Consider the following 14,626-nt stretch of genomic DNA (forward strand, 5'->3'; position numbering starts at 1 on the left):
GCCATCGCTCTCTGAGCAAGAAGAACTCCTTTCTTGCCAGTTTGAGCAACAGAATTTTTTTTTTACCCGATCAGAAATCTGGACCATCAATGGACCAGCTTGAATCACAGTCTCTGATATTTAATCAGCTTTCTGCTTATGAAAAACTTCTTCCAACGCCTCCACCAAGATACTTTGGAGATCCAGAGGAGTGCATGGAGTTCCTGGAGCATTGCTTGCTGTATTTCGAATGGAATGCTTCTGATTTTCTCTCCCATCGGGTCAAGGTGAGATTCCTAATGTCTTACCTAGCAGGAGATGCTTTGAGATGGATCAACCCCCTCTGGGAAGCAAGGGATCCTATCCTATCTGACCTTGAGGCCTTCCTTAAAGCTTTTAATGTGCCTAAACCAGCTTCTCCTGCAAAGTCTTCCCTCTCAAGGTCTCAGAGGCGGTCCAGACGGGTGAAACCCGTGAGAAAACTGCCATGTCTGTGTTCCTCAACCTGTTAAAGCAGCTACCCAAGCTAAACCCAAGATGACTGATAAGAATGGACTGGTAGAGCAGCAGCCCAAATCCAGTCATAAGAAGTGAATGCGGTATCACTGTGGTTGTGAGGAACATCCTGACGGACTCTATCCAGTGAAGCCTTTACTCCAGAACCTTGGGCCTGTAGGAGAGGCTGCCCTTGGTGTGAGTACTTCCTCTCTACTCAAGTCAATTACTGTCTCTTTGTCTGTTTTGAGCTTTGGTGTAGTAAAGCAGCTAGCCATACAGAGTCGGTGTGTGATCTCTGTTCTACAGCTCCAGAACCCGGTAAGGGTATTGTCTAATGATGGCCAAGCCCTACTTAAGAGCAGTCTAGTCCTGCAAGGACAATTACAGCTCCAAGTCGGAGCTTTATACTTCCATATGCTGTCTGGTATGCCCATGGGTCATCCAGAGTCTAAGACTTTACCACCTATTCCAGTCTGGAGACCGAGAAAGGTGCTTCGTTTGGGACAACCAAGTCAGTCAGCAGTATTGTCTTCTGCTTCATCTGGTCTGCTAGTCGTCGAGTCAAGGTGTGCTGATGTCTCCCAAGAAGAAGCGGAGGCGTTCTCTCCACACATCCCCAACGACTATACCGGAAACCTGTTTCCAGTAACATCCCTGCCTCTAGAATTTTTTCCTCTGGATAACGGGCAGAAGACGGATCCTGAGAGTGTCCTTTCTGCTTCCATATGGCCGGTTGGTGAAGATACCAAGATGGAAGCTGACCATGTTGGGCACAGGAGAACTTGGTACTCTGGGACTCCTGATATCACGCCTGCCTCTTTCTACCCAAAGGATGACGTGATGGGCTGGACTGTGTGTGGTCCTACAGTCCTCCTGCAGCTCATCCTAGCAGGCTTGAAGAAAAGGGGGCATGAAGGGGGTGTACTGTAACAACCCTGTTGGCATCACTGCATGACATCCCATTCCCACCTGCCTTACACTTACTGCTCCAGGCCATGCTGTGAGTTCTGTCTGCTGCCGGCTCCATGTGCACAGGGCATCGCCACCGGCACTTCCTGAGTCTTATGGAGATTGTGTGCACCTTCCTAGGTGTCCCCAGCCAATTGCCATGAAGCCTCAGGTACTTAAGACATCACCAACCCTAGGGTGGGGCCTGAGCAATGTACTCTGTCAGTCTGTAGTTTGTTGCGGAGTTGCCAGGTCCTGTCCCGTCTCTGCCTTCTCTGGGGGCTGTATACCCAGACCTGTTACTGTGCTTTGTATGTTTTATTTCTGCCTCCCTGAGAGCTGTATACTCAGGCCTGTGTCCTTGCCCAGTATCTGTTCCCGTACCCGTTCTTGTCTGTACTGTGTCCTACTCTTGTATCTTACCCTGTTCTTGTACCTGATCTAGTCTGAACTCAGTCCAATACCTGTGTCTACTTGTAACCTTGTGTGTAGCCTTCTCTACCCTGCTGGATGCTCCCATCCCACCTCATCCCAAACCTCACCACAGTCTTCATCCCAACCCTAACCCACCTCTTCAACCTATCACTAACAACTGGTGTTTTCCCCTCAAGCTTTAAATATGCCTCCCTCACACCTATCCTCAAAAAGCCCTCTCTTGACACATCCTCTGTATCTAGCTATCGTCCTATATCACTTCTCCCTTATGCCTCCAAACTACTGAAACAACACGTTTACCTTGAACTGTCCTCCCATCTCTCTTCTTGCTCCCTCTTTGACCGCTTACAATCTGGCTTCCAGTCACACCATTCCACTGAAACTGCCTTAACTAAGGTCACCAATGACCTCTTAACTGCCAAGAGCAAGCGACACTACTCTGTCCTCCTCCTCCTGGACCTGTCTGCTGCCTTTGACACAGTGGACCATTCCCTAATATTACAGACCCTCTCATCCCTTGGCATCACTGACTTGGCCCTATCCTGGATCTCATCATACCTAACCAACCGGACATTCAGCGTCTCCCACTCACACACCACCTCCTCACCTCGCCCCCTATCTGTCGGAGTCCCACAAGGATCAGTCCTTGGGCCCCTGCTCTTCTCCATTTACACCTTTGGCCTGGGACAGCTCATAGAATCTCATGGCTTTCAGTATCACCTCTATGCTGATGACACACAGATCTACATCTCTGGACCAGATATCACCTCCCTACTAACCAGAATCCCTCAAATGTCTGTCCACTATTTCATCCTTCTTCTCCGCTAGATTTCTGAAACTTAACATGGACAAAACAGAATTCATCATCTTTCCCCCATCTCACGCGACCCCCCAAACGAACCTATCCATTACAGTAAATGGCTGCCCACTCTCCCCAGTCCCACAAGCTCGCTGCCTTGGGGTAATCCTTGACACTGATCTCTCCTTCAGACCACATATCCAAGCCCTTTCCACTTCCTGCCGACTTCAACTCAAAAATATTTCATGCATCCGTTCATTCCTCAACCAAGAATCTGAAAAAACCCTAGTCCAGACGTGTCAAACTGCATTCCTCGAGGGCCGCAAACAGGTCATGTTTTCAGGATTTCCTTGTATTGCACAAGGTGCTGGAATCATTCTGTGCAGGTGATTAAATTATCACCTGTGCAATACAAGGAAATCCTGAAAACATGACCTGTTTGCGGCCCTCGAGGAATGCAGTTTGACACCTCTGCACTAGTCCATGCCCTCATCATCTCTCGCCTTGACTACTGCAACCTCCTGCTATGTGGCCTCCCCTCTAACACTCCCGCACCCCTCCAATCTATTCTAAACTCTGCTGCCCGACTAATCCACCTGTCCCCCCGCTATTCCCCGGCCTCTCCCCTCTGTCAATCCCTTCACTGGCTCCCCATTGCCCAGAGACTCCACTACAAAACCCTAACCATGATGTACAAAGCTATCCACAACCTGTCTCCTCTATACATCTGTGACCTCGTCTCCCAGTACTTACCTACACGCAACCTCTGATCCTCACAAGATCTCCTTCTCTACTCCCATCTTATCTCCTCTTCCCACAATCGTATGCAAGATTTCTCTCGCGTATCACCCCTCCTCTGGAACCCTCTACCACAACACATCAGACTCTCGCCCACCATCGAAACCTTCAAAAAGAACCTGAAGACCCACCTCTTCAGACAAGCCTACAACCTGCAGTAACCACCGATCGACCAAACCGCTGCATGACCAGCTCTATTCTCACCTACTGTATTCTCACCCATTACTTGTAGATTGTGAGCCTTCGCGGGCAGAGTCCTCACTCCTGTACCAGTTATGACTTGTATTGTTTAAAATTATTGTACTTGTTTTTATTATGTATACCCCTCTTCACATGTAAAGCGCCATGGAATAAATGGCGCTATAATAATAAATAACAATAATAATAATAATAATGTATTCTTGTGCTCCGCTTTCTGTGTTTACTTCTGCTCTGCTTGCCGCACCCTGTGGCTTTGCTCTGCTCCTTGTGGCTCCGCTCATTTGTGGACCCGTCTTGCTCTTGCTTTGCGGTTCCGTCCTGCTCTCACTCCGTGCTCTGCGATTCCATCCTGCTCTCGATCTGCAGTTCTGTCCTGCTCTCGCTCCATGCTCCGCGGTTCAGTCCTGCTCTCGCTCCACGATTCTGTCTTGCTCTCGCTCCGCGCTCTGCGATTACATCCTGCTCTCGCTCCGCTCCTTGCGGTTCTGCCCTGCTCCGCTCCTTGCGGTTCTGCCCTGCTCCGCTCTCATTCCACACCTCGCAGGTTTTTGTCCTGCAGTCTGATTAGGTCCCTACCTGTTCCCATATATTTCTCATACCTGTCAGTGTTCCTGTCCTCCCTGAATCTGTCGCTTCTCCTCCAGTGTGAACAGGTCCCTACCTGTTTCCATATACTATGCATACCTGTCTATGTTCCTGAATTACCCGTAACAGTTCCAGTCCCTTTAGCTGTGCCTACTTGCCAGTGTGTCAGCCGTGCCCGCCTGTCTGCCAGTTCCTCAGCCGTGCCCGCCTGCCTGTGCCTCAGTCGTGCCCACCTACCTGCCAGTGACTCAGCCATGCCCACCTGCCTGCCAGTGCCTCAGCCATGCCCGCCTCCCTGTAAGCGTTCCGTTCCCCAGTGGGATCAGCAGCCACAGCCAGACACCACCCTGGAGTGGTACCTGGTAGCTACCTGCCACACAAGCCTGACCTCACCATCAGAGGCTCCAGTGAAGACCAAGGAAGCTGCTTAGTCACGCCCCTTGAAGGGAAGTCTGGTTGGCACAAGCATGGGGTGTGTGGCCCCACTGTGCCACAAACCAGTCAGGGCACGAGCGTAACCGTTCACGTGTCTGTACTGATGTGTTAGGAACAGACAAACGGAATAAGTGATCTGTTGCACCATTTGGGCAAATGAAAGCAGAGGGGTTCATTGATTATTATAGGGTCTGCTTGGTATCAGTTTATAGAACTAAAAAAAGTGTTTCCTGAAGACTTCTAAAAAAAACAATCCAGACAGATCCCATATAAAAATACTAAATATACCTTGTACCAATAATAATAATAGGAATAATAATAATAAATGGGTTCACTTTCCTTCCAGTTGCATAACTGATGCACCAGATCACTTATTCAGCTTTGTCAGGACATGTGAATAGAGCCCAACATGATCCTGCAGTAAGAATAGAATCCGTGTTTGCATTACCTGATTGCATCTATATATGAATGCAGGGTTGCCAACCTTCCAGAAATTCCTGGACAGGCTATGAAAATAACACTTTGTCCACCGGTTTATAAATATAATTGATGCGTCTGCGATACTTTTGACTCTATAGAAACTTGTCCAGATTATGACAATAATTATTTCACAGTGAATGCTGTGAATGTGTTGGGCTGGAGACATAGCACATATAATCCTAATGGTTTATTATGGTCTTCCATTGTGTCCCTAAAAATATTGCCTGTAATTTTTTTTTTCAGAAATTGTCCAGAAAAAAAAAAATGAAGTTGGCAACCCTGCATGCATGCTAAATAGCCAGCCCATCTTTATACGAGTGTCCTTTTTAGTTTACAAGGCGGTAACATCCTCCGCTAGGTCACAGGTTTGTTCCAACTTTGCAGAACCTTCAACACTCTGCAATAATGACACTCTGGCAAGGCAATATATAGGCAGAGTTGATATAATGAAGCTTGCTGCCTTCTTTCATGTAATGTTTGGTCACAAACCTCCTGATATGTTACGTTACATGTAACTTTTTTCGTGCGTCGAGTCCGCCATTTTCAACCACACATGTGCGGCCAAAACTCCGCCCTCTCCTCCCCAGACATTATAATGGGGCAGCGGTCACGTTGAAAAACTGCATCCGCTGCCCCCATTGTTTATTTATTTCACAATGTGCGGCAGTACGTCGGCCCGACCCATAACGACGGGCCCGTACCGATGCAAGTGTGAAAGTAGTCTTAGTAAGGAGGGGGAGAGGCCAATTAGGGCAGACATAATAATTATAGTTTACACTACCATGGTGGTGTAAATGACAGAATTCTACTCCAGTTACCAACTGAAGTACATTTCTTGTGGTGATGCACAGCAGCCGAAAGATGCACCAAATTACTTAAAATGCAAATTGCCTCTTCAGAGAAGAAGAGGACTTGAACTCTAGCGTCAATATAGATCCTTTAACAACCCTTGCCACACTACTTCGGATTAAAGCCAAACCAGAATCTCAGTTTGCAGACAGGGTTGTTTCAGGATGTTGCCCCTCATCAGTGCAAAGTGTGGAATCTGATTTGGTTAGGTGAAAGGCTTAAGACTGGGATCAAATGGGTAATGTTTCTCCTTGTGGAGAGTGACAAGCAAGGCCTGGCATGTCAGAGTGAGGAAACTTATATGCCATGCATGCTCCTGTGGGAAATCAAATTATGTAATTCTTAAATTCTTTAAAAGGCACGTGCCTCATTTAATTTTATCATACTGTTGATTAAAACTAGTGTACAAATCACACAAAACGTCACTCTTGATGAATCAGTCTCAGGAGTCTGCTCAATTCTTTTCAAACTCCTAGTGCAATTTTTTTTGTGCCGCTTTGGCTATTAGGAGGATGGATTCGTTGTGTAACGTATTCCCCTTTAATAAGAAATACTTTTTAAGCTGACATATCCATTTTATTACAGATTTTTATATGAAAATACTGAATCAGATCATAGAAATCTAACAAACCCCAGAAACATCATCGTCCCCTGTAACACAGGAGACCGGGCAAATCCTGTGAAATTAACATTTGCTAATTAAGTAATTATATTCGATGGAAGCAGTTTCTGTACTGGAGCTACCACAGGTTTCATCATCCCGGTGTAAGCATGTAATTTGGGAAAATATCACTATGTATTTTTCACAGTTCTGGTCCATTTACCTTAGCTGGTATTTTTGCTGGGTGATTTTCTAAAATTAATCTCTTCAAGTGTAGAATCCAGAGTCGTTTATCCTGCTGCGATTTGGCCTGCAAAATAATAGCAAAATTTACCTGAAATAATGGAAAAATGTGGTTGGCAGTACGTAAACCTACTATCCAATCACTATTGAAGAATTTTACTATGGTCTATAACTCTTTTCCAAATATAGTTTTTCTGGTTCATTTCTGTAAGTGAATGTTTAGATACCCCTTACTACTAAGAAAAGCCTGACAAAAGGTTCATAGGACACTCCATGTCTATAATTGGCCATGACCACCAATTCGATGCTTACTATTATCCTGAAGAAGTCATGATGGCAAATCACACATCAAAGCTTGTTTGTACGGGTTGTTTTGTGGTGATCTCAGCATTCTCGCCAAGTCTGATTTATGAGGCTATCAGTGATCCAGAATAGTGGAGAGGAACTGAGTGTATTTTTTTGTGGTATATAATGTGGTTCTATGGAATATAGAACATGTGGCCATGCTCTTAAATTTAACTATCAATTAATCAGTGTGGGGTCAACTTTCAGGATATTTGCCGATCAGAACAATGAAGGGGCCAATAAATAAGTTAAGCTGCAGTGCCAGGCCGCTAAAAAACATGAGAGTCACGAAACAATGAAGGCACTGGCAAATGTGTCTTACTTGCCAACATTCCCGATTTTCCCAGTGCAGCCCTATAAACCGGGACATAAGGTGTGGGGATTTGAAAAATGTTACGCTGGCAAGTATTGTTTTGCTGGAATCTTAAAGTCCAGTTTCCACCATGGTCTCCAATATCAAGTCTTATAACAGTCCATGCTAGACAGCTATTCAATCATTGTACCCTACATGTAAACATGATCTTTTATGTATTATGATCCCACAGCATTAAATATGGATATACTTTTCTGATGCGTTAGTAAAAGCATCTTAGGAATCCTGTCACTCATGATTTTTTTAAATTAATTATTAAAGTTTAATTTGGAGAATTGTAAAGAGGGGATTGTCCAGAATTTCTAGTCCCCAAAACAAGGGTGGTCATTATTCTAGGACATCACACAGGAATTCTTACATGACATTCTTTTATGTCCATGGTAAATCTACAAGACCGACCTCATTTAAATTGTCATAATAATTGGGCTGATATTTGTCCCACTTTTTTTTTCACTATAATTAATCCCTTGCTGACCAAGCCAATTTTTACAATTCTGACCACTGTCACTTTATGAGGTTATAGCTCCAGAACGCTTCAACGTATCCTACTAATTCTGTGAATGTTTTTATGTGACATATTGTACTTCATGATAGTGGTAAAATATCTTCAATAAGACTTGCGTTTATTTATGAAAAAAACTGAAATTTGGCAAAAATTTAACATTTTGCAATTTTCAAACTTTACATTTTTGTGCCCTTAAATCAGAGAGAGATGCCACACAAAATAGCTAACATAACATTTTCCACATGCCTACTTTACATCAGCACAATTTTGGAAGCACTTTTTTTTTGTGAAGAAGTTATAAGAGTTAAAAGTTGACCAGCGATTTCTTATTTTCCAACAAAATTACAAAACCATTTTCTTTTAGGCACCACCTCAGATTTGAAGTGACTTTGGAGGTTCAATATGACAGAAAATACTCAAAAGTGACACCATTCTAAAAACTGTATCCCTCAAGGTGCTCAAAACCACATTCAAGAAGTATATTAACCCTTAAGGTGCTTCACAAGAACTAAAGCAATGTGGAAGGAAAAAATGAACATTTAACTTTCTTCACAAAAAATTTACTTTAGAACCAAACTTTTTTTTTATTTTCAGGGTACCAGGGGAAAATGGACTACAAAATTTGTTGGGCAATGTCTCCAGAGTACGCCGATATCCTGTATGTGGGGGAAAGCCACTGTACGGGCACATGGCAGGGCTCAGAAGGGATAGCACCGTTTGACTTTTTGAACGCAAAATTGGCTGGAATCAATGGCGGGCACCATGTCGCATTCTGAAACCCCCAATTACAACTCCAACCCTAACACATACCTACTCCTGATCCTAAACACAACCCCAACATCACAACCATAACCCCAACACCACAACCGTAACCCCAACACCACAACTGTAACCCCAACACCACAACCGTAACCCCAAGAACACAACACCAGAACCCCAACACCAATAACCCTAACCCTAGGTCTAATACTAGCCCCAACCCTAACCACAAAGAATGTAAAAAAAATACATTTTATTACTTTTACCTAACAAAGGGGGGATTGATTTACTATTTTTTTTTATTTTGATCACTCTGATAGACCCTATCACAGTGATCAAAATGAACTAATATGAAAAATCTACTGTTACTGGCTGGCAGATCTCGGCAGGTGCACTGCGCATGCGCCCACCATTTTATTCTGGGAAAATGACACAGGGGAATGGAGCTGGAGGGTCTGGAGGTAGCAGAAGTACCGGGGGGTGCCCTGGGGACCCCATCTCTTCTCTGGTATGCTATATCATATCAGAGGAGAGAGAAATGAATGGGAAATCTGACTTTTTTTTTGCGATCACAAGACTGAGGACGGTAAAAACCAACCCGAATAATGTTCTCCGGTAACCGAGACTCAGGAGTTTTCTCAGCGACGTTAAAAAGTGGCGCTGAGGAATAAGTACCCTTAACTGCTGCCTTTAAAAGGTGTATCGTCGGATGTTAAGGGGTTAAGGTGCTACATATCTTAAAGAATCAGTAAGGGAAATTGAATCGCTCTTTGAATCCCTACATCACACAAGGTCACTTCATGGCCATTTATAACTATGCTTTCGAATGACCAAACAAATGAGAATCCTGGCTGCTCAGATAAATGGAAAAATTGGTCTTAACACATACAACCAAAGATCAGTGAACAAAAAAAGCAAAACAAAAGAAAAAAAAAAAACACATGGCATAATGAATTTATAGTCATTTGAATTGTAGTAAATGAGAAAATTATTAATTGCTATTGGTTGCAATTGGAAATATCACGACTAGAAAATAAGTGCCTGTAATTTTTCAACAGGATTGATAAATCTTCAAATTCAAAACTTGCATATGACTTATGTAACCATACTAGTAATAACTTAATGTGAATTATCTTTTCATACTTAAGGAAAATCTGCCATGTTCATAAAAAAATATATATATTAACCTGCAGATATGGGGTTAATCTGCAGAGTAATATCGTTCTGATGCTGTCGGGTGCCCACAATAAAAGCTCCGCTGCCAGGAGAAAATAAATGTAATTTTGCCAGGCAGCCTCGGACGTACAGTCATTAGGTTAACCCGTATAGTTTCAATCACCACTCAGTGAATAGTGAGCTACGGCTGTATATACATGTTCTATTTAGTTCTGGCTGTCTGTGGCCACCACTGGAGGGAGCTTCTTTGCTTACTGCATACTGGGTTATAATGGCTTCAGTGTAGATGTAAGGCCTCTTTCACACTTCCATCTTTTCTCTCCCATCGAAATCCATCGAGTTTTGAAAAAACAGGATCCTGCAAATTTTTCTGCAGGATCCTGTTTTTTCCCATAGACTTGTATTAGCGACGGATGACCATCCTTTTCATCCGTCGTGCACTGGATCTGTCGGAAAATAGCGGTCTGTCGTGCGGAGAAAACGTTCAGAGGAACGTTCTTTCTGCAAGTCGGAAAATCGCTCAGTGACGGGTTCTGCGCTGTCCATCGTCGGCTATAATGGAAGCCTATGGACGCAGAATCCGGCGCTGACCGTCACACACAGGAATCCAGCGATACATCACATTTTTTCACTCTGAGCATGCCCGGAAGGATTTTCAAGTCAGGGGAAAAATCTCTCTCTCCCTCTCTCTCTCTATCCTTCCCTGGAAATTTCTCCATTGAAATTCAGGGAACACCACAAACATCGCATCTGTCAAAACACTGGATGCGTTACACACGTTTTTCACAACGTCCGTCGATACGTCACAACAACGCATTACGACGCCCACCAGCAGACGGATGTGTGAAAGAGGCCTAACAGCATGCAGCAAGTTCTAAAGCGCCCTGCAGCAGTGGCTCCAAAAAGACATGTTTGTATCCTAAATGTATACAAGCAGGTCAGAACTTTGAATCAGAAAAAATGACGACTATGAAAAATGCTAGTACATTGTTGATTACTTTTCTTGATCGCCATGTTACAGTTTTTCAACTCATATGTCACTTCTGATTATAAAATAATTAAGTACCTGCACTGTGTGTTGGAGTTTTGGGTTCTTGTAATGAAAGACACTAAAGCTTAGAGGCTCCTTTGGAATCACTTCTACCAGCATTAGGTTGCAACACTGCAGGAGACAAGACAGATAAGTGCAGATTTTAGATGCTATTCATTAATGGCATTTCATGTTCAAACTTTTCATTCATGTTACTTGTTGGAACTAGCAGGAAATTATCTGAAAAGTGTTCTAAATAGAAATGATGAAATCAATAATAGTTTCACGTGGTCAACAGCAAAAACGCAGCACTCAGTACTAGAAGAAGACATGCACCGATTGCGGTCCTGTTGTACTCCATGAAGACGCAGCACTCACTAATCTATATAACTCCATGAAGTAGCCATAACCCCTGAGTTATAATACTTCATGAAGAGGCCGCACTCATCGACATATGACTCCATTAAGATGCTGCACTCCGTGACGTACACTACTCCACGAAGAGGTTGTACTCACAGATGTACTCTACTCCTTGAGTATGCCGAATTCACGAACATATACAATACTCCATGAAGAAACTGCTGTAGACTACTCCAAGAAGAGGCCTCACTCACTGATGTAAACTACTCCGAGAAGAGGCCGCTTTCACCGATGTAGACTACTCCGAGAGGACACAGCACTTAATTGTATACAGTAGTACTTCATGAAGACACTAGACCCATGTACATACGGTTGATGGGTCGAGTGTCTTCATGAACATTAATCGTTCATGTTGTAGACTGCATAGTCTTTTTGGCATAACTATTGTGTTCCAATATATCCATTTTTTTACCAAATAGCTCAGTTACTAAATGTGTGTCACACATTAACCTATTTCTCTTGTACGAGAAGATTCAAGAAGAATTCTGAACAAGAACAGTAGTTTATTTGTGCCATATTAAATTGGCCATATTCTCTAACACAAACTTCTGTAATGTCCGCTTTACTAATAGTTGTTTTCAAGTGTGTTACAAAAAGCTTCATGTGATCACTGAGTCACGGCTTGGCTGTCAGATCACCACAAAGGAAACCTTGTTACAATGAATGAGATATGGCACGGCAAGCACTTCAGAGCTGTGACCTACCAGGATATGGGCTTTGTATGTGTAAGAGTCGTCTCTTTTCTTTGTGATGAGGAGCAGCCTGTCAAATAGAAACAAAGTGCGCTCGTTCTTGGCTCGTTGAAAACGAAATGTGCCCTCCAAAACTAGCTCTCCATAACTTGTCAAATCTGGTCCTTTCCAGTTAGTGAGCAGGCTCTGGATCTCCTAAGAGTGACATCAAATGACATTTTAGAAATCAGAAATCTTACATTTTGTTTCATCATCTTTGTCTTATTGTAATATATAAAGCCATAAAACTCAAGACGTAAAATATTACACAGCATATACAACCATGTGCATTTATAAAAGCTTTTAAAATGTTCTAAAACCTGTACCACACTAATTTAGGAAGAGGATGTTCATATTTTATAATTGATAACGTTTGCATTACAACAAGGAAAGTCATAAGAACGAGACCCTTATTTACTTTACAAGAAATAATCCTGTCATATTTAATGTGCTGTGGGCTTCATGGTATAAAGCAGAAGCAGCTGAGCAGATGGATATTCAATAAATCTTGTATTTTATTCATTTGGATCCCTAAATATTTTGCGCTCAGGAGTCCAAGGTGTATCAGAGACTGACGGCGCTCTGTGTATGAGGGAGCACCAGGGTTGTCAACCATCCAGAGATTCCAGGACAATCCATAAAAATTGGGCACTTTTTTTGTGCGTGTAAAAAAAAAAATGAAGGTGTCCGTGCTTTTCTTGAAGCTAAAAAAACCTATGCAGATTATTTTGACTGTGATTATAATTTTAATGCTTACAATGAATGAAGCTAATGTCTTCGTATTAGAATTATGGGCTGTGGACATGTATCACTTATAATCAATATTATTTGTGTGTCCAAGAAAAAAATATTGTATGTCCATGATTTTTGGAGAACCTGTCTGGGAAAAAAATAAAAAGTAAAATTGACAACTCTGGTGAATACACTGTGGACACCCAAGTACACTAACGTGGTATCAAGCAAGATGTACACAGTAATGAGCATGTACAGTAAGTACAGCCTAAACAGCCATAGCAGGCTCAGGATTATAATGTACATTGTTGTACAAGCTACCGTACATTGTATTTTTTATAGGGAAATTTTTTTCTATATTATTCCACTATTTGGGTCCGAGTTTGGATAGAAAATTAGCTTTGCAGCGTTACAGTGCTACCATACTTTACTGTTGAATAAAAAATGGCTACACTCCCATTTGTTAAGCTCAGCTACAGTAATATATATTGTAGAAATTGAGTAAAGGAATTGTGGTACACATATTACACACATAGGTAACAGACGTAAATAAATATCAATAACTAATGATAACAAAATGTGATGTACTATGTGTGTATATAGGGACTAATTTAGCAGGGACAACTGTACAACAGAAATCCTATACAACCACAGAAAGAACACAGTCAAAATGTCCCAAAAAAATACAAATCTTTATTAAATATACATATATAAAAGACTGGATCAGAACAAGTATATATAATGCAAATGGGGCTAGTAAAAACCAACCAAATGTAGCACCACAATACACATAAAAGGGCTACATGGTGCCCCCCATAGAACAAGACACACCCAGGATATTACTAATAATCAAATGGTTAATACCGGATATACACGGAAACATGGGCCAAGTATAAAATATCCTATAGTGGACAATAATGGGGAACAACAATGGACATATACAAGAATCAATTGCAAATGCAAATGGGCACAAACGCCCCATATATAGAAATAAAATGCTAATGTAAATTGGCACAAACGCCCCACATGTCCACATTTGTCCCCATATAAATATCGAGCCCTAACCAGGACATGGCCACATGTACTCACACCGATTACCTGGTAGTGTGTCAGTAAGGGGGGAACCAGAGCCCACCCCGACGCGCGTTTCGGAGCGCTACAAAGGCTCCTTCCTCAGGGGGTGTCTGAGGAAGGAGCCTTTGTAGCGCTCCGAAACGCGCGTCGGGGTGGGCTCTGGTTCCCCCCTTACTGCCACACTACCAGGTAATCGGTGTGAGTACATGTGGCCATGTCCTGGTTAGGGCTCGATATTTATATGGGGACAAATGTGGACATGTGGGGCGTTTGTGCCAATTTACATTAGCATTTTATTTCTATATATGGGGCGTTTGTGCCCATTTGCATTTGCAATTGATTCTTGTATATGTCCATTGTTGTTCCCCATTATTGTCCACTATAGGATATTTTATACTTGGCCCATGTTTCCGTGTATATCCGGTATTAACCATTTGATTATTAGTAATATCCTGGGTGTGTCTTGTTCTATGGGGGGCACCATGTAGCCCTTTTATGTGTATTGTGGTGCTACATTTGGTTGGTTTTTACTAGCCCCATTTGCATTATATATACTTGTTCTGATCCAGTCTTTTATATATGTATATTTAATAAAGATTTGTATTTTTTTGGGACATTTTGACTGTGTTC

At 42.6% G+C, this 14,626-nt stretch overlaps 1 protein-coding gene across 4 annotated transcripts in view; it reads right to left on the reverse strand.

Moving 5' to 3' along the window:
- PLEKHG1 (pleckstrin homology and RhoGEF domain containing G1) overlaps positions 1–14,626 on the reverse strand; it is a 362,060-nt gene that overhangs the window by 75,704 nt on the left and 271,730 nt on the right. For all 4 annotated transcript variants that reach the window (XM_069769145.1, XM_069769146.1, XM_069769142.1 and 1 more), the window contains 3 exons: positions 12,164–12,346; positions 11,076–11,171; positions 6,832–6,918 (listed from right to left, as the gene is read on the reverse strand). In XM_069769145.1, the coding sequence (XP_069625246.1) occupies positions 6,832–6,918; positions 11,076–11,171; positions 12,164–12,346 (366 nt within the window). The remainder of the gene's footprint in view (positions 1–6,831; positions 6,919–11,075; positions 11,172–12,163; positions 12,347–14,626) is intronic.

This window comes from Ranitomeya imitator, chromosome 5, assembly GCF_032444005.1.
Source record: "Ranitomeya imitator isolate aRanImi1 chromosome 5, aRanImi1.pri, whole genome shotgun sequence".
Classification (NCBI taxonomy): Eukaryota; Metazoa; Chordata; class Amphibia; order Anura; family Dendrobatidae; genus Ranitomeya; species Ranitomeya imitator.